We start from the raw sequence: 27,839 nt of genomic DNA, 5'->3' as shown, positions 1-27,839 counted from the left end.
AAAAACATACCGGCCGAATTGATAACCTCCTCCTTTTTTTTGAAGTCGGTTAAAAATAAAATTGTCTCTGAAATTAACACATTTCTTATTACTCTGTGAACATGCACTCAGACCTGCATTGCGTGAATCTGCACAAACAAACATACAAATAATGCTCGTTAGCAATGTAATCCGTGTGATGTTAAACATGCCCGTTACAGTAATGGATACACGAAATTGCTATATACACGATTTGAAGATAATTTTCTATAAGAAATGTTTTAGAACATGGAAGCGCATATATAATTAAAATAAATTTATTTGGACAATAATCTACTTATACTTCCTAATTCTCTATGGTAATCGCATGATGTACTGGACCTATTTCAAATATTCTTTCACTGTTGGATATGTCTCGTACATTCCTGAGTGGCGAGTGCTATAGGCAATATACCTATATGTTAGACAAGCTAGTTAGAAAGTAAAATAATTTTAATAATAATACTAAACTTTATTTCCAAAAACTTTAATACACTCTACTTACAAACAACATTGCCATACTAAAACCTACGTACACAAAATCGCTCAATCTCCCAATCAAGGCACTGCAGTTAGTTTTATACAAACAGCGTATCGGTGTGAATACTGAGACATTGGGAATGCACACGTGCCGTAAACAAAGCAATCTAACTTCACTGTATAAGTTCGGCCGCTTTTACACCGTTGTGTAATTCAAAAGTATTATAAGATACAATAAAAAGAAAAAATACTCCATGTAACACAATAGTTTTCATCTTCTACGTAATATCTTTCCATTCGTAATTCAATTATCTTATTCTTTTCCCGTCTAAACATAAAATTATCATAAAAACACATAAAAGCCTGTATTCTGTAGAGCTTTCAGTGAGTGTATATATGAGAGCTTAGAGTGTTTCTTCTGCGCATTTTGTAGACCATCTCATTAATTAAAACAATATCATTAGGTAACTTGAATTAATACCATACTCCCATAGTTACGTCAAAGTCCATCTTCCACAATACCTAATCGATAAAAATAAAGGTCAAATTCCAACTTCAATAATATTTTTTACCTATGTCTATTCTATAATTCTTCCACTACAGTGCAAGCAGCAGCCCGCATGTTATTCGATCACCAGCCCGCCCTAACTCGCACGTAACACATCGATCTGACTTAGCCAATACATTATTGACTGGTTCATTTTGTTATGTTTACACTCGATCAATTTCATTGGCATGCCAAAATGTGAATGGCTAATAATAGAAGTTCGAAGCTCTGGAAACAGAGAATTATATTTGTCTTTGTTTAAGCGAAAATAACTTTAGAAGTTAAGAAAAGAGTATTAATGATTAAAATATGTGTTTGTTATAATTCTAATTACTAATTTTTATTTAACCATTTTAATTAGAACAATTTTCAATAAACCGCGACTTCAATCGAACCTATCTCTTCTGAAATAATTCACTACTGAACCAATCAATCGTAAAATAATTCATCAATCATATAGTTTACATTCACAGAATAATTTACTAATAACTTGTTGGTAAACAAAATGGTTAACACTGCTTCATTGTATTTTTAATTCGAACACCGCAGAGTACAGACGATTGACGTTATTGGACATTCATTGGTTCAATTTTGTATAGTTTTAATTTTTATCTGTATTTATTACACTGGAACCTTTTATTTTATATCTTTACAAGTGTATCAGCTCTTTCTGAAGGTAGAAAAACTTTAGCAGTTGCTACACAACATAGTTGACTAGACTAGGTGAACATTTGGGAAAATTTATCAACTATGACCGCAGAACTATTATTCCTTTTAATTTTATTGGTGAAAGAAAACACGGCGGAACATTGTGACGTACAATCCGAGGAATCGAATAAACGATGCTTTGTGAAGCAGACACTGGCGACACTCCCACATAGTCCCAACCAATTAGCCGTTGACAAACTAACTAACACACTTTACTTCAGTTTCGACGCCGGCCAGGGTGAGTACCTGCCCGCTGCACTCCAACTTGACACCAAAAGGCTTACCGTTTTAAAAGGAGTCAAGGACGCTTTTGCCATAGCAAGCGATGAAGAGAATGGTGAAGTGTACTTCGGCGGCAGTCACGGCATTTACAGATACAATCCGATATTGAAAACTCTGAAGCGGCTGCTCGTAAAGAATTTGGATATCTGGTGGCTGGTGTTGAAAAAGCGATTGTACTTTATCAGGTTCCCGAGTTTGAAGGCGTATTTCTATGCAAATAGATCGGTAAAAGGGGTATCTAACCTGAACAATTATACTGTAAATCAGTTCGTTTTTGACACTGAAGATAACATATTCTTTATAAACGGCACTGGGTTATTCGGGATCAAGAACAACAGTACTTCTCCTATACTGCTCAAAGATAGCCCGAGGTTCCTTGGCATGGCTATTGACAACTCCAGTCACGTACATTTATGTAGCGAGAGCAGTATCTATGTTATCAGTCAAATGGTGCAAAAAGTGAAGAAAATAGTGAGCATTGCTGGCGTGTTGGGGATCGGCTTTGATAGGGACAATAATCTCATTTATTCTGACTCTCATGAATTGATACGGTTAATGCCTGTTAATAGCAAAAGTTAAAGATTTTGTTTGTTGTGAAGTTAATAAATTACTTGAATGTTTGGCTTGTTTCTCTTTAGTCCTAACTAAACTATATAACTGGTGGATATACTAATACAAATTCCTTGTATAGATTGTATTCAGACTCTGAACGATTCCTACGTGGGTATCCAATCTAAGTATACCTACGTAATTCTGAAGATATAACCTGCCTAGGTCATGTAATAATTTTTTTTTCGAAACGGAGCAAAATCAACTATCAAGTATTTCTATAGCTTGTGTTATTCTGGTCTGTAACCTAAATTACTATAAAGTTTCATCAAAAACCGTCTACTAGATTTTTCGTGAAAGAGTATCAAACATACATACATCTATCCTCACAAACTTTCTCATTTATAATATTAGTAGCATTTAATTCTCTAACCACTTTAGAAAATCTCTAAAATCTTGTAAATACCTATCATCCATCCATTCATCTAAATAAAAGCTCGTCTCTCTTCATACAAAATAAAAATAAAATAAAATTGATTTGCTTAAAACACAAATGTACTAAGTTCACATAATTACAAATCTCATCACACATGTTACAGCATAACCATCGCCAATTAGCGCAATCTGTTCTCCCATCTCGCTTCATTTCCATTATTGAAATTGTCCGAATTCCATGTTGATCCGTAACGTACATCGCATAATGTTTATTTGAAACTTGTTTAATTAAACAGCAGCCTGTTTACCGACTTTACAAAATGTGCACGGAGTTTTTGTCTTAACGTATTTATTTAGAAGTGATGTTTTGGCTCATAGTGGCTTCGTACTTTAATATTGTAGAAATAACATTAAAACTACTGCTTCTAATTTAATTCAGTTTAAACTGATGGCTAGAGATCTACCTATTCAAAGGTTTTAAAAACTTACAAAGTTTTTGAAATTCCGGGCAAGAATCACAGAATAACATAAGAAATCTGAACTAATATTATAAAGAATATATTATATTTTATTAGATTTTTTATGTGTGTTTGTAATCTCAAACTCAAACTCAAACATTCATTTATTCAATTAGACTACTATTTAGTAGCACTTTCGAATCGTCATTACATAGTATTTTTAACATTTACCACCGATTCGGAAAGCAGTATCTATGGAGAAGAATCGGCAAGAAACTCCATAGTTGCTCTTTTAAAATAATGTCAATAATCATCATCATCAGCCCCTATACGTTCCCACTGCTGGGACACGGGCCTCCTATCAATGAGGGTACAGGCTAAGGGTACAGGCCATAATCCACCACGCTGGCCAAGTGCGGGTTGGCATGTTTGTAATATTATCACACAAAAACTGCTGGACAGATTTTAAAAATTATTCCACCATTAAAAAGCTGCATGTACACAGAAGCAACTTAAGCTACTTTTTATCTCTAGAAAATCGGGACTAACACATATTTGCGTATCTATTTATCAATAAACTAGCTTACCGTCCGCGGCTACGCCCGCTTTGTCTAAAACCTAATAAATTATATACTATAACCTTCCTCTTGAATCACTCTATCTATTAAAAAAAGTATCACAATCCGTTGCGTAGTTTTAAAGATTTAAGCATACATAGGGACATAGGGACAGAGAAAGCGACTTTGGTTTATACTATGTAGATATACAAACAAAGTGCGTTCACAACTTCTCAACGGAAACCTCAAATCTGAATCGAACCGCAATCAAGCTGACGTATAATCCATACTAATATTATAAATGCGAAAGTAACTCTGTCTGTCTGTCTGTTACTCAATCACGCCTTAACTACTGAACCAATTTGCATGAAATTTGGTATAGAGATATTTTGATACCCGAGAAAGGACATAGGATAGATTTTATCCCGGAAATCCTACGGTAACGGGTTTTTCTTTGAAAACGCGGGCGAAGCCGCGGGCGGAAAGCTAGTAATGTATAATTAGTTTAGATGAAGCTTACACGTGTCGCAATTAATGGTCACAACAATCACACCACATTAGATACATTAATTTGTTACATGTAAATTATCTACCTCTACATTAAAAACTAGAGTAAGATATATTATGTAACAGCGTATAACCATCTGTACTAATATTATAAAGCTGAAGAGTTTGTTTGTTTGTATGCACGCGCTAATCTCGGGAAGTTCTGGTCCGATTTGAAAAATTCTTTCTTTGTTAGATTTATCGAGGAAGGCTATAGGCTATATAATCATCTCGCTAAGACCAACAGGAGCGGAGCACAGCTAGTAAACTATAAAGAGAACAAATAAGTTATATTATCTTTATACTATGGTATAACTCAAACTCACACTCAAACATTTATTCATTCAAATAGAATTTACTTTTTTATTGCATTCATTTGAAAACGAAATTTCGAATTCTTACGTTAATGTTATGAACGAGTTGAATTCGAAATTTAAAAATATATAAATCAAGAAATTTCATAACTTTTTATCTTAAATTTAAAATACATAAAATAATGCCCAATTTAAAAAAAGGTAAACATAGTTCCATTTTTTATTAATATTATCCTTAATTCAAAATATTCGTATTCGCTTACAAAATAATGCTCAATTAAAAAAAGCGGTAAACATAATTCAATTTTTTTTCTTTTTGCATGTATTCAGCATAGAATTCCATTTATTTAAAAAGCTAAACGTGCAATGTTCTATGGCCGTATTTCATGAACACGTATAAGCCATTATGAAAGCCGTTGAGCGAACGCGGTTTTGCGCTAAAAGCACGGAAATATTACAGATACAGAATACTCAGAATATTGTGGCTAGAAATGCATTTCATACATAATTTCTAAACATTTTTTTTATGAATGAGGTCATGTCTACATAGTAGACAATATTAATATCTATTTCTACAAAGTCGCTTTCTCTGTCCCGATGTATACTTAAATCTTCTTCTTCTTATCTTAATTAATGGCTCTACCCAATAAGAAGGGACTTCGCCAATGACCAGTAGCTTAAATCTTTAACACTACGCAACGGATTTTGATGCGGAAATGTAATGAAAAATGCGGATTCAAGAATCAAGAGGAAGGTTTTAGACAACGTGGGCGAAGCCGCGGGCGGAAAACTAGTATAATATAAAACAGACAGTTTACATCTAGTAAACTGTCTGTTTTTCTCATGTCATCTGTTTAAATAATCCTTAGCGAAATGCTTTAGTTTTAGTTATAATATTAATATTCATTGAATATTTCTTACAATTATTTTACACTAGCTTTCCACCCACGGCATCGCCCGCGCAGTCAAAGAAAAACCCGCATAGTTCCCGTTCCCGTGGGATTTCCGGGATAAAACCTATCCTATGTCCTTTCTCGGGTATCAAAATATCTCTATACCAAATTTCATGCAAATTGGTTCAGCAGTTAAGGCGTGATTGAGTAACAGACAGACAGACAGAGTTACTTTCGCATCTTCTTCTTATATATAAAAATGAATCGCAAAATGTGTTGGTAAGCGCATAACTCGAGAACGGCTGAACCGATTTCGATAATTCTTTTTTTATTATATTCCTTGAAGTACGAGGATGGTTCTTATGTAGAGAAAACGTAAATATGTACCACGGGCGAAGCCGGGGCGGACCGCTAGTTTACAATATTAGTATGGATTATTATTTGTTAACTAAACAATTTTTTGAAAACGAAACTACCTTCTCGGCTTAGCCCTGGGACATTTTATAATTATGATGTCTAACAGTTACCTGTTGATTAAAGAAAATAAATAATTAACAGATATAAATTAATTATTTAATAAAGAAAAAGAAAAAATAATTTCGTAATACCTTAATTCGATATAGTCTCAACGAACAGACAGACACATCGGAGGACTTTGATTTATATATAGTTATGAAAGCAGACAAAGTCACGGGTACAATCATGGTACAATAATATTCAGTTTAAGTAAATACAATATAGTTTATGTAGAGACAGCCCATATTGGTTTAGTATAATCCAATAATCCAATTGTGAACAAACCCAACGTGATCCGATTAAATTAGTATCGTTTGCAAACATAATCACGGATTACTAGTATTTATTGATTGAAACAAATAAACATTCAATTGAATTTTATATAGGACACAGATAGTTAACCATGAGCAGTAATGCGTGACAAAAATATATTGCTCTCAAAATTCTTTCTTCATTCTTTCTTTATTTTATATCTTTGTAGCCTCGGGTTGGCCACAATATAAAAACAAAATAAAATATACTCTATATTGGTAAAATAATTTTTAAAATCAGTTCAGTAGATCCAGAGATTAATTACCCCTTACATTTTCACAAAATTTACCTCTTTAAAATATTAGCATAGAATTATAGGCTATGCCAATACCAAAGCGCATCTAAAATAAACCTTTGAATTAATGTTAAGAATCACATTTAAAATTCATCTATATTACACACTATAATATTGTAAAGCTGAAGAGTTTGTTTGTTGAACGCGATAATCTTAGGAACTACTGCCCCGATTTGAAAAAAAAATTCTGTGTAATATAGTCCATTTATCGAGGAAGGCTATATGGTAATGCTAACAGGACTAACAGGAGCGGAGCAATGCGGGTGAAACCGCGGAGCACAGCTAGTGTAAAATATCTGGCACTGGTTGTGATAAGAATACCTTCATGACTCAACAACACCATTAATCAAATACAAAAGACAACATGGTTTTTTGATAAAATGAACAGCGGAAAGCCCCAGACATTTCAACCGATATCAAAAGCTCATCGCATTAATGGCATGAGAAATAGAACTAGGTGGATTACTGCGGATAAAGATATTAAATTTTATAATTCCTGAGTTCCCACTTTTGTATTGTAATTTGGAATATTTTCAATATTGGGTTATGATGTATGAATTCTCCCTAAATCTGTGTACCCCAATGAGTACAATATGGAGATCTTAAAGGGGAGAGTGAACATTCTAGGGAAGCGCGCTCCATCTTAGACCATCTCAGCTTACCATCAGGCGGGATTGTGGTCAAGCGCTCCCGTATTGTACAATAAAATAAATGTATTTTTATTTCAATTTCAATTTATTTCATTGTCTAACACTTAGTAAGTTCATCATCAATCTCTTTGCACATCTTGGATATTTTTTAAATTACAGGCTATCTACAAAGCTTATAATTTATGTTGAGCACAATATACAAGTTCGTTTTATTGTTTAATGTATTTAGAAGTAAGTTTAGAAGTTTTGTTTCAATTAAGAAATATTAAACGTGAAAGTACATCATAAGTATCAAGTTGGAATTATGTTTAGAGCAAGCATTAGCATATGAAGAAAATCACCTACATGCATTAAAAATATTTTTAAAATACGTCAAAATACTATAATTAGTCTAAATACTATACTTACTATGTACTAAACTAAGCAGAACTTTAAATTTTCAATTCTGGCAGCCATTGATGGCAGATAAACAGCAAACCAAATAGAGAATTGGTCAAAAATCTAAACATACTTTGCAAAACGCTTGGAAGTGTTCCAAAAAGTGGCTCACATTATGCACACTACAATGCGGTTTACATTTGATATTTTAATGTTTGCTTTGTAACACTAATGTATTGAACACATATATGTTTAGAGATGGCTATATTTGAGAATGTTTTAGTATTGATACATAGGTAAAGTTGGCTATATTTTAGAATGTTTGTAAACCTCAATATTACTGCAGAGAAAATAAATAACACAACAAATCTTTTATTATTTCTGAATATTTTGAATCGTGCATGCTTACGCCTTACGAATATTATCGATACTGTATGAAGTGATTATTTCATTAGTTATAAGTCAAGTTAAAGTACTTATATTTAATAGTATTGTTCTTTTTAAAATAAGAACATAAAAAATCCATACTTAATATTATAAATGCGAAAGTAACTCTGTCTGTCTGTCTGTTACTCAATCACGCCTAAACTACTGAAACAATTTGCATGATATTTGGTATGGAGATATTTTGATACCCGAGAAAGGACATAGGCTACCTTTTATTGCGAAATATGTACCACGGGCAAAGCCGGGGCGGATTACTAGTACCTGATAATTTGATAATACTCTTTACATTTTGGTAATGTTTTAGCTATGAATTATTGGATATCTCAATAAGGAACAAAACAAAAAATTCCATTAATAAAAAACAAAGCAAAGAATGGATATTATTTTTATTTTTAGAAATTAGTTTTCTATGCTCCTTTTAATTTTACGGTAACATACATAATCCAATATGCAAAATCCGATCAAAATTACATAATAATCTCCCTTCAGTCGCCTTCATTTGAACCAATTCTCCTCACAAAATAGCGCACATTTACCACTACGACCAGGTCCAGTAATCTGGTCCACAAAGCGGTCGCGATCCGATTACAGTCCGGCTAATTGGATCTGGAACAGGTTATCAGCTCGATTTTAAAGCTTTTGTACTGTGGAAATGGACTTTGTACTCTTTGGATGTAATTTGATTCACTACATTTGATATTGTGGCTGTAGTTGATGTTATAATATGGTTTGCTTTTTATATATGCTATGGAGGTGTTAAGAAATTATTAACGGGTTTTAAACGAGATCAATTAATTTAATACGAAGGAATTATTTTATGAAAATTTTATTTAATGTGACGTTTCGATGCAAGAGTTGTAAGTAACTATAAAAAAATTAATATTCGAAATTTAAACGAAGTTATTAAATTATTAAAGTAGTAACTGAGAAAAAAGACATTAAAGTGGAAAAATTGGGACATTTTCCAAAAAAATTTAACATACCTCTAGATAGCCAAAGCGATTTTGCAAAACCAGAAACACATTAACTCCAAAAACTTCATCACCTATAAACACTATCGTGGTCTGAATATATCAGCCGGAGTCATTACAAAGACATTAAAGACAACAACGGAGACGAAACCCCAGTTTCCAGCCTTCCCACCGCTAACCACATCACTGTCCATCCATAACAATTTAAGGCATGCCATACACTTGCGATTAATGTAACACAAGTGGTTTAAAAACTTAAATTCTATGGCCTAAATCTATGTTATAATATATAACAATAAAAATGACTAATAGGTAAACAAACAATACAATGAAAAAGAATACTGCTACGTGAAGTAGTTAACAAATAATCTTCTTTCAAGCATCTCATTTGGGTAGTTTATCATATTTTTTACATACTCATTTGGGTAGTTTATCATTATAAATGTGTCGATTATATACAATAATTGACACATTTATAATAGACATTTTTAAAAGCTCTACTTATTCTGTATGAGCTAGATACAACAAAAGACTTGCAAAACTGTATGTTTTTCTTCACCCTTCTATTTTTGTAATTATTCTATTAACATTATAGTCGCATTACCACGCGTACATACTCCGCCTAATATCCGTAAATCCGCTTCACCCGCTCAAAGGTCCTGTCGCGCTGTTTGTTCCTTAATCCCTTTGACTCTAAAATGGTGTCGTCACTGAATACTTAAACAAGTGCAATATTCTCGCAGACCTATTCTGGTGTTTATTTCTTATTTATGACTCATTATTTGTGAAATATCAAGACGTACGACGTACATTTTACAAGAGAGTAAATACATAGAATTTGAAAGCTCTTTCAAACGTCATTTCTTACATAATAACACTAACATATAAGAAACAAAGACTTTAATAAACTTCTGAATCTATATTTTATTATATTTTATTAATATTATATGGCTAGTTAAGTTTGTTTGTTTTTTTGTTTGAACGCGCTAATCTCGGGAACTACTAATCCGATATATCATCACGATAAGACCAATAGGAGCGGAGCTATGGTAGTTTAATATAAAAAGCAGGGTTTTCAAATTATAATCCACTATTTCGCCTGATTTAATATCCGAACTTTCTCATTACCAATATAAGTTCCTTCCCACTAATACGTAATCTTATCACACATCTCATTTACGAGATTTATCGTAAACCAACCTCAAGATAACATGTCAATTAACAGATCAAAGGCTAAAAGCTTTCAGAATAGGCTTGTTTTGTATTATTGTTTTATGAATGTTTGTAAATATTCATATCACACACACACACACACGTACACATCGACTTAGGCACGCTTAAGCCACATATAATGTCACAATGTATCGCTAAAGATTATGTTTCTGTAAGCTTATTTAAGAAGAAGCTTATTTGGTGTAAACAGTTATTTGTTTTACAATAAAAAAGCCTGAAAAATGCATTTCGTAGAAAGGATCGTCTCGTGTTTTATATTGAACTGTATAATCAACAAGTAATTTAAGTTTCAACTACTATTCAAGCTATGTTGCCAATTACCCTACAGTTATGCTTTAATTTGAAGCTCAGACATAATAAGCAAACACTAAACATAACAAGATTATCAGAAAGGATTCAAACCCACATTTTTCCCCTAACATAATCACGGTTCATACTGCAAAACCACTCATGAATCAAAATGTATAATGCTTTAAACGCAATTAAAACACTAAAACGTCAAAGCCTATTCCAACAAAACGCACCTTTAAATTTTATTTTTAACCAATCCTCGTTAAATAAAAACATCAGTGAAACCTTTGTTAAAACCATTTAAATTGGACGCAAAAAGTAATCCATTTTCCCAATCCATTAGTAGTTCAAAGCTTGTGATGACAATCAATACACGAATCTCACTTGATACACGGCTTAATGTATTACAGGTAAATTAGCTTGGAGAAATTTTTGCGTTTGTAGTAGTGTATGGTCAGCCAATAAAATAAAACAACATTTTATTTTTAGTTTTTATTTTATACAGGGTTACTTGTAAAACACCAGCAACCTCGCAGGACAAGATAGCTAACATCATAAATAACAACATTTGTTCTACGACTTTTGGCATAACGCAATAAATTATTTTTAAATGATTTTTTAAACTTTTATTGTACTCTCCTTACATTTGTAAGTCTATGTTCTATTAATTATCGGATGGACGACGCGACGCCCCCTTCCCCCTCTCGTTCGCTTTTTGTTTACGTAATTTTTGGGAGGCGTAGAGTTTATAATATTCAGACGGAAAATTAAATGAATATTTATTTTTGTATGAAAATAAAATCTAACAAATTATCAAAAGTCGAAATGTTGTTACTTATGATGTTAGCTATCTTGTCCTGCGAGGTTGCCGGTGTTTTACAAGTAACCCTGTATATATAAGGGATTTTAAATTAAACTATATGTGTTTCTCCTCTGAAAAAGATGAGACTTTATTTTAATATTTGCACATTTAACATACATATAACTTTTACATTAACAATGTTACTAAAATGAAAAATTTACTAACCTGAAAAAGAAACGACATTTAAAGTTTAATTCTTTAGTTTGAGAAGTCAAAGGCTTGCCTCGACCATGTTTTAACACTGGAGCCATATTGAATTAACAATATAAAGTTACAACACTTACACACAAATTAAACACTAGTTATGGCCCTGCCTTCATACAAAACTGCTGAATACGCCGTTCGCACGGGAATAGAATGTGGATGCGATTTCCCTTATAGCATCCAAGCTTACGTCTTTATAATTATTAAACTGTATAAATTCATTCTTTAACTCCGGTCTGCATCGTGCAGACATGGGTGTAAAAGTCTCATTTTAGCTATTAAATGTAGTTTTTAAGTACATCTGAGTTTTCATTTGGGGCCTCCGGCTGCGGGACATGTAATTCACTTCAACAAATATTATAACAATAATAACAAATAATAACAACAATCAACAAATACAAAATTTATCAATTAAACTACGTACATAATAATTATAATTTTTGAATGAAATGTGCTTTATGTTCTAACGCTACCAAACGACTGCACGTGGCACCTGCGGACAGCGTAAACTGGTTTATTCTGGTTTTGTGCGTGTTTCCACTTTCCACTATCAAGTGACGATTTATTTATTTGTTTTGTTTCGTAATTATTATGGTCAAATATTAATTATGAAACAAATTATTATGGACACGATATTTTATTGTTTCACGGTAGTCGCCTTGTCGTTTGCTCAAGGACGTAAAATTGAATGATATATTTTTTTTTATAAAGTCAAAACCATTTTCTTTCAAATAAAAACTTGTTTTTATTGAAAACAAAAGTGTTGCTAGGAATAAGTATAAAGTTAAATAGTAATGTTAGGATATCGAAACATTTTTGTATAGGCCAGAACGATATAGTGGAAACGCGCTCTAAGATCTGAGTAATATACACACCACTACATATGCAAAAATTTCTCCAAGCTAATTTACCTGTATTTTCAATGCATTGTAGTTCCGGAAGAGCATTGTTGGATTAATTTTGTTTAAACTTTAATTATAAGGGAATTATTAGTGATGTTTTCTGTCAAAAAGGGCGGTCCTAGGAATGTCACGCATGCAGTGAGTTGATTATGAATGTTCAAACGAGACGTATCTTGACTGCTTCAAAACGTTATTGGTCTGGTGGATAACTGGACCGTTGCTAAACATAGAAATTATTTTCTCTAAATATGTAAGATTGTATCCAAACATGAGTTATGAAACAATTTTGCTATTATTCAGAGCCCTTAGAATAAAAAAGAATAAAGAATAAAATACATTTAGGTATTAGCATCACCAAAGTACCACCACCACATAAAAAAAACAATAACAAAAGCACTCTTAAACACTATAGAAAATAACAAGATAAAAAAAACTTAAAAGCTAAAAATCTAATACATATTTGTGTGGCGACTGGTGACCTGAAGGGTAAGGCCACTCAGCGTATGCTATGCCGCACCGGTATGGTTGGCATAGCGCTGGTTTTCAGGGCCCAACCAGACAACAGACGCGTAAGTCTAAAGTGTCCCTAATAATAAAATTTAGTTATATAACATAAAATAATATAAAATAAAACAAAGTAGAAAAATTTAAATAAATAAATGAGTGTTTGTATTTATAAAATATTAACATTTACAAATTAATGAAATACACATCAATACCTATATAACATAAATAAATAATGATAAATTTTATTACATATATATTGAATGCAATTATAATATACAACGCAACTTTTTGATTTTGAACTGCAGCTATATCGATTCTGATTTAAGAAAGATAAACGATGAATAATACACAAAGTAAAAATGTTTCACTGTATTTTATTTACTATCTACTTCAAGATGAAGTAACCATTTATCTTAAGATGTTGGAGTATCTCACCTTGCAGAAATCCTCTGTTTGCACCAAGTAAAGAAAAAAAGAAATAACTGAAGAATAAGTAACCACATTATTTTACCCAGCAACATGGCAACGCCATCGTACGGGGATCTCAAATAAATTTAAATTTTCATTTATATAACAGATAAAGCTGGCACACACTATAAAACCTTTTTAATTTCCGACCCGCTCGTGTGCCCCATCTTTTTATGCAGTGCTGAATTTTGCTGCAACTTTACGTTTATTTTGCATATTAATGGGCTTGTATAATTAATGCTGTTGTTTGGGGAAGCGAGGCTTATCCTTGTTAATTAAATAAATGTTTTTTATTGCAGACCAGGCAAACAAGCATGGGTACGGTGATATAATTTTTATGCCTATTGACACTCGCAAAACCAGGGTACTTCGCAGTCTGTAGGTAAGGTTTTTATTACAGGTTCAGATGTTGCTTCATAAGTGATTATATTTTTTCAAAATTGAGATTTATAATAAGTAATTATAATTAGAAAATTGTAAGTAATCAGAGTAAATTTTGTTTTACGTATCTATCATGCAATAAACTTTCGCCTGAATGTATTTCTAATAAAAAATCCACTACTCGTATTTATCATTACAAACAGAACATCACTATTTCCTATAAAAGATTTTATATTTTTTCATATTCCACAGATACGATATTTTTTAACCTCTTCTATTGTACAGTCAGCTGATAAATTACTTCGCAATTCCCAAAGCGCGTTTGATCAACCAGAAATTTTTACAGTTGCATTTGAATAATAAATTAAAATCACTTCGCTCGTCATTTCCGCAGATACAATATTTAATACTGGGATTTATTCCAATGAAATGGTAATGTCCTTTCAAAAGCAAACATTGAATCAAGAATTAATCGTGAATATTAATGTATTTTAGCGGTTATTGCTTTTGCACGATTGTATTGGAATTACATGTGTTTTGGTTGAATATTGTTATTATACTAGTTGTTATGCGCGGTTTCATCCGCTGATGAACTTGAGGGGAAAACACTTTGAAGTGAAACTTCTTTATCGGGGTTGGAAAAAAATTTAGTGCAACATTTTTTCTTATCCCTAATTACCACGCGTGATTTGACGTATTTCTGTAAAGTTGCATATAGTACCTAAATTATTTTTTGAAAAATAACGTCATAAAGAAGTTTCACTTCTTACGTGTGTACACTAGTACACGCACATATTTTTTCATATAATTTATGTGTTATTCCGGTACATAAGATACACTGCCAAATACCATCGAAATCCGTTTAGTGGTTTTCGCGTGTAAGTTTACTATCCATAATATAATACTTATATCTGTTTTCCATTTTAGGCATTATAATATTAAACATAACCTTCGAATCCGTACTTGTGTCATCATCATCAATCATACTATTAAATTGAGATTTGAGTTCCAACGTCCCTATTAGAAATATTTTTATAAGAAGCTGAGCAAGTTAAACCTTTGTCCATCTTATCTATTCCTACGACAAATATCGACCTCAAAGCACCGACGATATCCTGAATTTACCAGAAAATATTCAAGAAAAATACGCTGTCCCATTTAACAACAGTCAACAGATTTTAAGCACAAAATATTATGACTATGGCAACACATGGAGAAAATACCTTTGCTAATATACATAAAACACTAGTTACATAAACGAATAGCAGTGTAAACTGCTTGCAAATTGATTATTATATTATTAATAATGTTGAAATACAGATGTATTTGACACTTATTAGACATACAGACACTTTGCTTGTCAATTAGTGGCAGGCGTAAAATAATCCTAATATACCAATATTATATTATTATGTATATATGGTATACTTCTGTTGTACATATATTATATTATGTTATTCCAGGTTATAATTTATTTGCTTACTAATTTTCAGACAAAGCGGGTCAGCAGTTTCAGTGTTAACGATTATTCATCCATAAAACCTTCGGATTTTTATTATTTGCAGAAGCGCTAGCAAATTGCTCACTTTTATTCGATCCATTCACCTTTGCAGGTTTCAACTTTTTAATACTAAGTAATGTAAAATTTGTATAAAAATCGAGGAAATAATGTTTGTGAGGTAATTGACCATTTATATTACTTATTACACAACTTATTATTTGTTTATCGAATGTTATTACGAAAAAGTTTAGTATAATGATGTCGATATTATCCCATTTGATAACTTAGAACGTTTCATCACGTTTTCACAAATTATTAACCAGTTATACCTTGATCTCTATTACCCTCGCTTTACTATTGAACTGCAGTAGGTTCACAGTAGGTCAACATATTATAATGGTAATCTAACTGAAGCGAATGGAGGTCTGTCCGCTAGTATTTGCATACAATTATAATGCTTCCTTTCAGCAAAATATGTCGTCTAAGATATCCCGTCCCTCCTAGCAAAGTTCGAGTAATTCTGTGAGACGGGGCACGTTGTTAGGTATGGCCAGGAAACATTGTGACTATGTTAAAATATTATATAAAAATAATTTTGGATAACTTGAAAATGTATTTGGTTTAAATGGTATTTTATAAGTATTTCAGAAATTAATTCCTACCATCACAAGATTAAAGTCCCTTTATTGACTCAAAAGTCATCAGTTGGGAGGGTAGTTTTTATGTTCCCATTAAGTTTAATTCAAATGTTATGCTAGTGTGAAGTATGTGTTGTAATTTTGAAGCGTCTTAAAGTGAATTATAATATCAGAGTGTGTGATGAATTTGTCGTGTATATATGTATAAATGTATAAAAGAAAATAAAGCTATCTTGTATTAATATTTGTAATTTAATAGATCTGTTGTATTTTGGTAACTATGAAGTGGATTTTTGCAATTGGTATGTTTTTACATGTTCCACTTTTATTATCCTGAATTTACTAAAGCAAAAAAGACAATTGATATTTCAAATTTGATCATCGCACTTTGCATTTAAACCCAATATGATTGAAGAAGACGAAAATCTTTACTCAGTATGGAAATTTACCCGACTATTCTGTCGCTAGTGTCATGGCCGCACTCATAGTGGAACGTTCTCGTCTGCTTGCATTATTAAACTGTAATCACGATGCCGTGACGTCACGGAGACGTCCCTTATTCTTTTACACTGATTAACGTGTTAACAAGGGATGTAGTGTGTGAAAAATTGAATTGCTATACAATTATTTAAAGAGTATCTTGAATGAAACAAAAGGAACTTAAAATAGTGAAAAATTATTTATTCTGACCAGGTGTTTAGCCCCCTGTTATTCTAACTAGAATGCATAACTATAGAAAATAGTAAGTACAAGTAATAACTATTTAGTTATTTGTTGACAAGGAAACCTAATAGGTAAGTATTATTGGACATTTTATATGTAGCCATTTAGAAAAGTCATCCAAATAGTTTTTGCTATAGAAACTACACTATTTGAAGACCTCTTGTAAAAACATTGTTGCATATTGTAATATTTGTGCTAAAACATACACAATATTATACACTATAATACATTTTATTATAACCAAGTTACGTAGCCTAACGTTCGCACCACCGACTTAAACAAAAAACATAAAAATAATGATATAATAAACCTCAAATTATAATCTTCATGTAAAAATGCCCAAATAAACCTAATTAAACATAATGACGTCACTTGTAACACGCTACACGAGACTCGAACCCGGGAACGCGTTAATCCCGGGAGTATTCGGGATTTTTGTTGGGAATAATGAAAAGCCGGCTTTGCGCTAATTGCCGTACTTTATAATTTTAATCAACATTTTTATTGTTTGTATTTACTGAGGACAGAAACGGTTTTGGGAAAAATTCGTTTGATATACTCTTAATTGACTAGGGAATTAATTGTATTTTAACCGATTACAAAAAGATGTTCTTGATACGATAATCATTTATTTTAAGAATATGTACGTTGAATGAATATTTATATTGAGAGGTTAAGTATATTTTGTAGGAAAGCTTTACCCTTACGTACCAAGCACAGGGGCCAAGCACATAAGTGCCAAGTTACTTTCCGCCATGGATGAAGGCAGAGGAGCAGACATTGGCATAACAAATAAATACTTTTAGATCACTTTTACTTATAGATCACTTTATGGAACAAATCTTTACTTCACCAATAACTTTTATAACTACGAAGTAACCATTGTGTACGTGTAACATAAATTACTGTATTTGAAATATCCATCCTAAATTATTCAACGCATATTCATAGATATATTTATCTATACATACTAATATTATAAAGCTGAAGAGTTTGTTTGTTTGTTTGTTTGAACGCACTAATCTCAGGAACTACAGCCCCCCTAGACAAGTCACAAGTGGCTTTCTATTAGCGTAAAGTTTAATAGAATAGATTATGAATGTATGAGATTGACGTTTGATTACGACGACGACGACGATTGATTACGTCAATCTCATACATTCATAATCTATTCTATTAAACTTTACGCTAATAGAAAGCCACTTGTCTAGGGGGGCTGGTCTGAACGGTAAGACCAACAGGAGCGGAGCAATGCGGGTGAAACCGCGCGGCACAGCTACTAGTACAATATAATGCACTATAGCGTGCTTTATCATTGGAATGGGTCATGAATCTCTAATACAAATTATTTACTCTAATCTTGAATTATATTTGGGCTTATGTCGAAGCTGCTGGCTTAGAAATATTGATTTACTATCGTCATGAATTTCTTATCGTTTCTGTTATATGTACAAGGTTTTATAGGTGGTCTAATCTTCTATAAAATTAGGTCTAGTATAGTGATTTATCAGTAGCGTCATTTATTAATTATTTCTAGAAAAGTACTCAAAACTACTGTAAAATGTACCTATCCTACAAGAGGAAGGACGTAAGCCCCATAATAATTATGGTAAACGAGGCATCTTTAGCATTTCTATTTAATCAAAATTAAATTGCAATTACAAGAATTATTCATCTAAACAAGATTACATAAAATAATCATGCACAGCACGTGTTTCACATTACTGGATTGAAGTTTAAATTAAACAGCGATTTATTTTAAATGTTGAAAGCCTCTCGTAGCTCTGAATAGTATAAATAAAACTAAAATAAATTAGCTCGACTAACGTGCATAAAATGGGAACACGTTTGACGTAATGTTAGCGAATAAACCAACGGAATAAACACACTTTATTTTCGCGTCTTTTATAGTACAGGGACTTGTAAAAAAAATTCATTGCATTGATCCATCAAAAATGAAAAAAAGTCTGTTATATTTACAGTTGTGTTTTGGGTGGCTTTACTAGAAAAAAAATGTTCTTAATGCTATTTTTATATACTTGTAAATTTTAATTTGTGTGTTCAATCAATACAACGTAAAACGTAGAATATTGTTAGACTTATTTTGAAACTTTTTCTAAATAATACTAAATTATATCTCCATGAAACTTTTCGATATATCAAGTAGCCGCTCAATCTTGCCGCTCGTATTGAAGAGGCACTTTTAAAGGTCTGTAACTTGTGAAGTGTTTTATAACAAATTCCATGATAAGAGGTACAAAATCGACTCATTTTCTACTAAACATACGTGATATTATCGTTAAGATATTGAATATCGTTCCTACTTTTATTATTTTTAGTATAATTCGTTTATTGTTTATATTTAACGTATATATTTTGGTATTCATAGTGAAATAGAATGTGTAACTTCATTTTTGATAAAATAGAATTTCCAAAACATATTAATAAATCAATTTGCAAGTCAGACCTCGGACTATTTCACTTGAATTCGACTGAATTTACAATACCTATATACGTTCTTTCACTTCTAATTCATAAGCTCATAACATTTATGTGTCATTAGGGAAACAATTTCGCGATAAATTCTAACAAAATGTCTGCCAATTATTTGTTTGGAGTTTTCAAAATGTTTTGTTCAGGTAAAATGTGTTTCGAATGTATGAATGTTTGTGTGTAGTATTTCACTTGTTATCTAGTGCAGGTAAATTGAAATATATTTTCTTGGTTCCACTTATGTAGGATCTATTACTTAAGCTTTTCATATTATTAACTAATATTATGAAGCTGAAGAGTTTGTTTGTTTGAACGCGCTAATCTCAGGAACTACTTACTGGTCCGATTTGAAAAATTCTTTCGGTTTTAGATAGCCCATTTATTGAGGAAGGCTAATAATAGGCTGTATATCATCACGCTAAGACCGACAGGAGCGGAGCACTGCGAGTAAAACCCCGGGGCACAGCTAGTTAAAGATAATAATATTTAGATTCTACAACGAAATCGAAGAAAATAAGTTGTCTTCAATATCCCTGAAAGAACAGTCTAACAAAGTATTAACATACATCGACTAGCTGATCATAAGATTATTCCCTACATTTAAACTCGGAAGAAATTCTCAAACATGAGTTAAGTTCTTCATAACATTAGCATAGATGTCACACGCCAAAGGCAATGTAACTCCGCCTCCTATCTCGTACTTTTACAATCTAAATATTTCCCTACGCATTTCCGTGACACCGTTTACTTGTTCCAAACATTTATTTATTCGACTAGACTTCTTAGAAGCGCTTTTCGGTTTTAAGATATATCTACATATATTTATCTCATAAAAAGAAGAATAAAACATAATTTTTAGGTAGGTTTTTATTTTGTTGTCTTATTACATAGAAATTGTTTGCAGGTTCGGAAAGCAGTCTACAGAGAAGACCCCGCAAGATAAAAAGATAGTGATTTAAATACAATCAAGTAATAGTTAATACAAATTTAAAACTTTTAACGGAATATTAACGCAATTTAAACACATTTGTCCCGAAGTTTCAACTTGCGAGCGTGTTCACAGGCAGACAGCGTTCAAGAAACAAAATCCATAAGTCTTTGATTTCAAATATATGGGGGATTACAAGAGCTAGCTGAAATTGAGTGACTCGCGCACACATTAACACAATCGACGACGGTTAGTGGTTAACAGGCCTCGGCCGGTAGTGTCGGTACACAGGCGGTTCACGCACACATGCGTACGTTTTTGGTTTGGGAATAAGAATTTGCGATTTACACGAAATCTATTGATTGGACTAAAAAAATAAAACGAAGTTTTTTTAGTATGTTGCTTGTAGAATTATTTGCCGTAAAAACAGAATGATTGCATGTAGTTTAGTATGGTTTTTAAGTATCAAAAGATTTTTTTAGAGGTACCTTTGTGATTTTTTTCTATCGAGTAAAATAAGTTGTATTGTGTTTTCAGCACGATATCTAACTAGTATATATCCTGAAGAATATCATATATTTGTCTGAGATTTTTTACTACAGTTAATCATATACTTTAAAGCATTATAAAACTCGAGTTTTGCCTCGTTTAGCTCTTCTAAGCCCCTTAAAGTCAAACAAGAAATATATTCTGAATATTCCCCACGCACCCTTCCATGACATCGTTGACATACTTTACCTGGTAATCGACTGATATATTCCCTGCTTAATGGAGTGAACAAAATGTTCATAGAATGGCATATAGTTAGGTATACAATTATATACAGAATTTATATTAGCATTTAAAGGTGTCACGGTTTTAGATTGGTTCAATCATTTTAAATGGTATCTAGGTTACTTACTCTGGCGCTTTTATAATAAACAAAGTTATATAATGACTCAATGAAAGAACTATTTTGACAGATTTGAGATCGTAACTTGAATAATAATGATATACATCCATACTAATAATTAATATTATAAATGCGAAAGTAACTCTGTCTGTCTGTTACTCAATCACGCCTAAACTACTGAACCAATTTTCATGAAATTTGGCATGGAGATATTTTGATACCCGAGAAAGGATATGGGATAGGTTTTATCCCGGAAATCCTACGGGAACGGGTTTTTACGCTTTACGGGTTTAACGGGTTTTAACGCGGGCGGAAAGCTAGTCCTTATATAAACATTATCTATTATAATAGGGTTTCTAATATTAGAGAGGGCTCACAAATAAAACAAAAATGCTTCTTGGTATTTTATATTATAATTTTACACAAAATAAATACACTTTCAATATTCTATAAACAATTAAAATTTACTATATACAAATAAATAGCTTAATTATTTTCAATAAATAATTTCTTATAATATTTTTATATATCGTCAACCGAGGCAAGTGTGACAGTGGGGCTAGTGTAACAAATTCAAATTACGCGCCCTAAACACGTTTATTTGTTTTAACGCCATCTAACGTACGTTAGAAGAACTTATTCATCATTAATTTTTGTATCGACACACAGCAAATACTCAACTGTTTACCGACATACGCCATTTTGAAAAACAAAGCGAATTATGATTGAAGTCCGTGATATCTGGGACGTCGCGTTTAGTGATTTTTGGTGTTTTGGAGTGTTGTTTTAAGGAGTTAAAGGTAAGCGACAAAGTATTACGATTTGTATTTGAAGTTTTATATGTTTCTGTGCCCAAATTTCTGATATTCTTTGACATATGTGCAATGTCACACTTACCTCACCCGCTAACCTAACATGGGAAAGTGTGACACAGTCACACTTACCCCAGCCCTTTTGTATGAGGATACCATGATAGTGATGGGACAGCATATATTTATACAACGATTTTTTTAAAAGTAAAATTGAAGCATTTTTTTTGTTTTAGATGGTACGATACTATAAAAGAAAAGCTACTGATAAATACTCTCAAGAAACTCTACGCGAAGCAGTCAAAGCAGTACGGGAGCAGCATATGACAGCTTTGAAAGCATCCAGAGTTTACAATGTTCCTAGAGCAACTATAATTTCACACGTAAATGGTGTTCGTGGTGTAAAATCGAAATCTCATGGGAGACCAACAGTTTTTTCAGAGGATTTTGAGAAGAAAATGGCTTCAATTGTAATAGTTACTTTTTTTAATTAAATATAATATTTAACTAATAAGTACATATTTACGTTTTATTATGCTTAAACCTTCCCGGGGGAAGTGTAACATACTGTCACATCACTAGTCCTCGAAAAATCTGTCACACTTACCCCTTCTAGAATATAAATCTGTTGCAAGCAAGAATAGACTATCGTGTTATTGAATTAGATTATAAATTAAGTTGACATAATATTTAATATCTCATTATTTCAGTAAGAGACCAGCAACAATAACCAGAGGAACAAATAAAAATGCTATCTGTTACACTTGCCCCATTCCTGGGGTAAGTGTGTCAATCTCCAACCTTCCTTTCTTTTTGCTTACGCATGTCACACAAAACTTCTAGGAACATTACAAATCATTGTTAAAATATTGAACAAATGAATAATTAATGTATTAAAATTAAAATATCGGCATAGGACTATTACGGTAACGAAATATTTAAAAAAATAATTTGTACCATTTAAATTTATGTCACACTTGCCTCGGCTGACCTTACAAGTGTTCTCAAATGTAGCAGCTATATCCATGACCATGACATTTGTAAATAAACATATTTCCACAAAAATGTGCCTCTGTTCTTAGAGAAATCACGAAACAAAATACTATCAAAAGCAGTCTAAAAGAGAATCGCTAATTCCTACAAAATATTTCTTATTTATTTAAAAGTGACTATAATTCGTAAAATATTTCGTAAGCAATTTATTGTCAGTTGTTTTGCTTACAAACTATATTATATTTAGCAAACAATTCGATTCCTTCAGCTCATACTTTGGTAAAAGGAAACTACATTACAATATTAGAAGATTATTTTACGAACTCATATCTTCCACGCCTTATGTAAATTTGGTTGTAGCTTCTCTTTTCAATTTCCTCACTCATTTTATTATAATTTCATTCAGCTAAGCTGTCGTGTTCAGAATATCAAGTTTATATAAAATTTAGTACAAAATTTTATACAACAAATTGGCAATCAATCTTGAATTTTATCGAGATCGAATCATATTATTTAGTCACGTCATTAAAATCCTACTTATGAATTGCAGGGTACTTGTGAATATCGTAGGCACATCCCAATGTTGTCTTCAGGGTTTTCCTTAACGGTAGGTGGTCCGAAATGTACTGATACAGCAAAGGGAGTGATGCCGGAGTCTACGTGACAGTCTTCGAAACGTACTCCGGGGCAGAAGGAACTGCCACAGTGGTGAGGATCGCACACTCCAGGAGTGAACATTGAACTCTGAAATATTGTAATTGTGATTGAAAAGATGCGTTCGAAATTTGTATTCTCAGACAGATCATGACTAAAAATTTATAGATGGGCTTATAAATATATTTGATTTATTAAAGATAATTGATTGATGGAATCTAGTATGTCTATTAAAAAATCTTCATTCTTCAAACAGAACGTATATTCTTCAATACGTTTCGAAAGACTGGTAACTTCTCTTTTCTTCATTTTCTTAACGGTATATATTTTAACTTAACATCTATTACAAAAATATAATACATATATGTATAACTAAAACTCACCCCAACAAAATATTCATTCTCGCACGATATAGTGACCCTATCCGTGCACTTCAGCCGGCCGTACCCGCGCAGGCGTGCACCGTAGTCGCCATACCCGTAGTACGGTGACACATCGTCCCCATAGTTCTGCGCGTACGGCGACCAGTGCCCCCAGCCCCACGTGCGACTCTGCCCCCACATCCAAGATGGCCAGATCAGACTCCATATCTAAATTAGTGGGTTAATGGTTAGTCTAACTACAGGGGTGATAGAGGGACCTGTTTTGGGACCAGTAGTGTTTATTTGATACGGATATAGAAAAAATATTTTTTTACATTAGGTAGATAGTCAAGAAAAGGTAGCAGTGAATAAATAATTGTTGGGATTCTATTATAATATAAGTTATTATAAGTTGGTTAAAAATAGACGGGCATTTATTGTATAATGCATCATCGAAGTTATAGGTCTACCAGAATCTGATGGCATATTTATATTTAAGAAATAAAAGATTTTTATGTGGCAACTTATTTGACAACTATCAAATTGGATGTCAAATTATTTGTATTTTTTGCAGTTGATGAATAATTTTTAGGATTTTGTCTAAAAAATCTTCGAAAATGTCGAAAAAGCCGCTGCGATCACAAGCAAGAGGTGTTGTTTATAATGTGTATAGAAAAACATTCGATGAAGAAGGGTCAAACACATCACAATTTTCAATTTTGAAGATTTTATTGGTAAATTGGACTTACCCGTTTTGATACTATAAATAAAAAAATATATTATATGTAGGTAACTATAATATTGTTTGTTGATTAGAATATAATTTTATGAAAACTTATTACAGGAGTTTCCAATACGGCTATTCGTCAAGTCCAAGCTGTCCAAGTCAATTTTATAATGTGTGTCTGTTAATACTTACGAAAATAAACATAATTTTATTTTATTTTTATTTTATTTTATAAAAAATTATAATCAGTTTTGATCTACATTATCATTATATCGATATTTTCACATGGCATACTGGTAATGAAAATACAAATATAGGTATGTGTAAATAATAATATGTATTACCTGTATAAAAGTAATTTGTATAATTGTATATTATACATGTAAGTATGTACCTACATAATATTAAGTGGATATCTCATTATTAAGTACAGTATTGTCCACTTATGTAATGTGAGTAATGATATTGAGGACAAAATAAAAAATAAGCAGTATCAAGATCGTTCAGTCAATTTTCCCTAGGGTTGCACACTCAAAATTTTGATTTCCCTAATTGCCATCAGATTCTGGTTTACCTATACAGGGTAAAGCACATATCAGTAAATAATAAAATAAAGAATACTATTAGATTTAAATGGAATAGGTTACAGTAACGCATAAACATTTAATATTTTAATAGTTCAAAACATTTAACAACAACAAATAATTCAGTCAAATAATAATCATTGAATATTCTTACTTTGTTCATAAGACTAGGTGCGGGCGTAGACGAAGGTGAATCCATTATAATCTGAGGCTCTGCTCCCGATCCCTCTTCTTCTTGAACTAGATCGTTAACTGGCATTACCTCATCATTCACTGCAGGATCATCTGTAATATTATTCATTTAATTTGAAACGTTATCTAAGTAATAACAAAGACGTTAATTGAATGAAACTTTATAAACTTTGCACATATTTTAAAGAAAAGTACTGATAATAGCTACTTCTTCGTTAGTCAGTTCTGTTATTACAGGCAGTCACAATTCTGATTATAGCTTATTATATGAATCTTAATTTAAATGTAAGAAATAATATTTAGCGTATTGTTAAAAAAATTTCTTACTCGGTTGTCCATTATCGACTCCACCAGGGCCTATCCGAAACGATCGACTATCGCATGGCGAGTATCGTATCGAGCAGGCCCCGATGTTCCTCCTTATACAAGCTCTATAGTCCTGACTGGCTAAGTGACGACCGTTTGATGCAAAGTTGAATGTCTTTATCGTTCCTGAAAAAAAACAAGTAAGTTGTTTAGCAACTTTTAGTAAATTATATTCTTTTGATTGTTTCAATGTTTGTCATGTTCAGATAATGCAGTAAAATAAAGCCTTTAATATCATGAATATCGAGTATCGTTGACACTAATTCAAATATTTTGTAAAAAGTAGAAATACACACTCCTTACATTTTTACTACTTTAACACTACAATTTATTACTATATTTATTTTAATGTTGTTTAATTCAATGACAAAACACCCTACAGTCTACACAATCCTCTAAAAGCTTGATATATCTTAGCTTACAATATCTACTATTAAATCATAAATTACCATTAGTCTCAGTGAAGTACTGCAAGCAATTGTGCGGTGCAGAGTGCGCTAGCGGCATCTGGGCGACCCGGATCAGCCAGAGCCGCGGGACCTCGCTACCTCGCATCCTGAACACTAGCGGAGTCGTTTTAGAGTACGGTAGCTCACCAGCTTCCCTTGTTTCTTGTGAACTAGGTAATGTGTAGTATACTGTGGAATATAGGATTAATTATAACTGTTTTTTTCAAAAATATATTTAATTAGTACGTATCGATATTTCATAACAAGCTGATCAATGGTATGTGTTCTGAAACTAAGAAAAATCCGAAAATTAAAGCAGATATGTAATAAAGTCTATTACGTAGATACCTAATCATAAAGACATGCAACAAACATATTCAGTAGGTTCCAAACTTGGATCTAGAATTCTAGACGAAGAAGATTGGACGAGTTGAAACTAACTCACCATGCTGCTTGTGATTCTGTCCGCAAACAGTGAAGTTATTTGCTCCTTCGCCAACTATCATCGCGTCTTCATCGCATGCACCAGTTCGTCTGTTTGGCTGACCCTGAAATAAAACAACATCAATTCATTTAAGAGAAAGAATTATTACAAAAAGGTAACACGGTAACATAATGAAGTTCCATAATTATAAGAGGTACCTAAAAATTATACATAGTGTCATTCAGCTATATGATCCCCATTAATTACGGTAAGCCTAATCTCAGTCATTTATAAGATGACAATGATTTCCGGCAACATATTTTTGAACAAAAATATTGTAGAAATATTTACTTATCTCTGAAAAATCTATTATGCTATTTCTCCTGTATTCAGATTACGATTCTTTTAAGTTACAGATAATAAAGAACATTTTCAACGATCTTACACAGGCTTCCTTGATACAATTATTATCTTCTTTAATTCCTTTTTATAAATTAGAGAGTATTTTACAAATTATTTTTCGTAACTTGTACTTTCAGAGATAAAACCCAAGATCCAGTAATTAATATAAATATTTTAAAGTTAAAAACGTAAAATATATATGTACATATATTTTTAATCGTTTTTAACGCTTTATAAAACTGTTTTTCTTGGATTGCTCAAATAAATTAAAAGGTTTTAGATGAAAATGATTACGAAGATTTAAATGTTTGCTTTGATGGTAAAATTAATACATAGAATATTCTTCATTAGTCACAAAACATCAAAGAAATGTGTTGCTAAGTGATCATCAATTCATAATGTTTTAGAAACTTTGAATAATTTTTAAGTACCTACTTAGAAAAAATTATAATCTAACTTTGTGGAGTCGGCACTCGAACGTAGACTTACTTGAAACAA

General features: G+C 32.1%; 2 protein-coding genes and 2 long non-coding RNA genes across 5 annotated transcripts in view; 3 read left to right on the top strand and 1 right to left on the bottom strand.

The window, feature by feature from the left end:
- Nucleotides 1–1,603: 1,603 nt before the first annotated feature.
- LOC149480804 (ommochrome-binding protein-like) lies at nucleotides 1,604–2,614 on the top strand. Its single transcript, XM_089706074.1, has one exon. It carries the CDS (start codon nucleotides 1,796–1,798, stop codon nucleotides 2,612–2,614), a length of 819 nt encoding a protein of 272 aa, XP_089562200.1. The 5' UTR covers nucleotides 1,604–1,795.
- A 19,457-nt stretch (nucleotides 2,615–22,071) lies between these two features.
- LOC149480803 (uncharacterized) lies at nucleotides 22,072–22,707 on the top strand. Its single transcript, XR_016316951.1, has 2 exons — nucleotides 22,072–22,179; nucleotides 22,425–22,707. It is a non-coding gene; the product is annotated as an uncharacterized LOC149480803 (long non-coding RNA).
- A 479-nt stretch (nucleotides 22,708–23,186) lies between these two features.
- Nucleotides 23,187–27,839, bottom strand: part of LOC149480801 (uncharacterized) — a 40,424-nt gene continuing 35,771 nt past the window's right edge. Inside the window, exons 4-9 of one of the 2 annotated variants that reach the window (XM_089706019.1) lie at nucleotides 26,961–27,063; nucleotides 26,516–26,704; nucleotides 26,028–26,192; nucleotides 25,663–25,793; nucleotides 24,219–24,425; nucleotides 23,187–23,925 (exon numbers count right to left, since the gene is read on the bottom strand). In XM_089706019.1, coding sequence (XP_089562145.1) covers nucleotides 23,719–23,925; nucleotides 24,219–24,425; nucleotides 25,663–25,793; nucleotides 26,028–26,192; nucleotides 26,516–26,704; nucleotides 26,961–27,063 — 1,002 coding nt within the window. In that variant the 3' untranslated portion in view covers nucleotides 23,187–23,718. The remainder of the gene's footprint in view (nucleotides 23,926–24,218; nucleotides 24,426–25,662; nucleotides 25,794–26,027; nucleotides 26,193–26,515; nucleotides 26,705–26,960; nucleotides 27,064–27,839) is intronic. The other variant, XM_089706020.1, reaches the window with a different exon arrangement.
- LOC149480802 (uncharacterized) lies at nucleotides 24,654–25,144 on the top strand. The gene is made up of 2 exons (XR_016316950.1): nucleotides 24,654–24,931; nucleotides 25,042–25,144. It is a non-coding gene; the product is annotated as an uncharacterized LOC149480802 (long non-coding RNA).

The sequence above is a fragment of the Colias philodice genome, chromosome 17 (assembly GCF_061535455.1).
Source record: "Colias philodice isolate Cphi_HAF_F1 chromosome 17, ilColPhil1 Martin Lab GWU primary, whole genome shotgun sequence".
Classification (NCBI taxonomy): domain Eukaryota; kingdom Metazoa; phylum Arthropoda; class Insecta; order Lepidoptera; family Pieridae; genus Colias; species Colias philodice.
The sequence above is the reverse complement of the archived record's forward strand: the minus strand, read 5'-3'. Positions and strand labels throughout refer to the sequence as shown.

Coding starts and splice junctions, on each gene's coding strand:
- LOC149480804 (XM_089706074.1), top strand. CDS start 1,796: ATGACCGCAGAACTATTATTCCTTTTAATTTTATTGGTGAAAGAAAAC.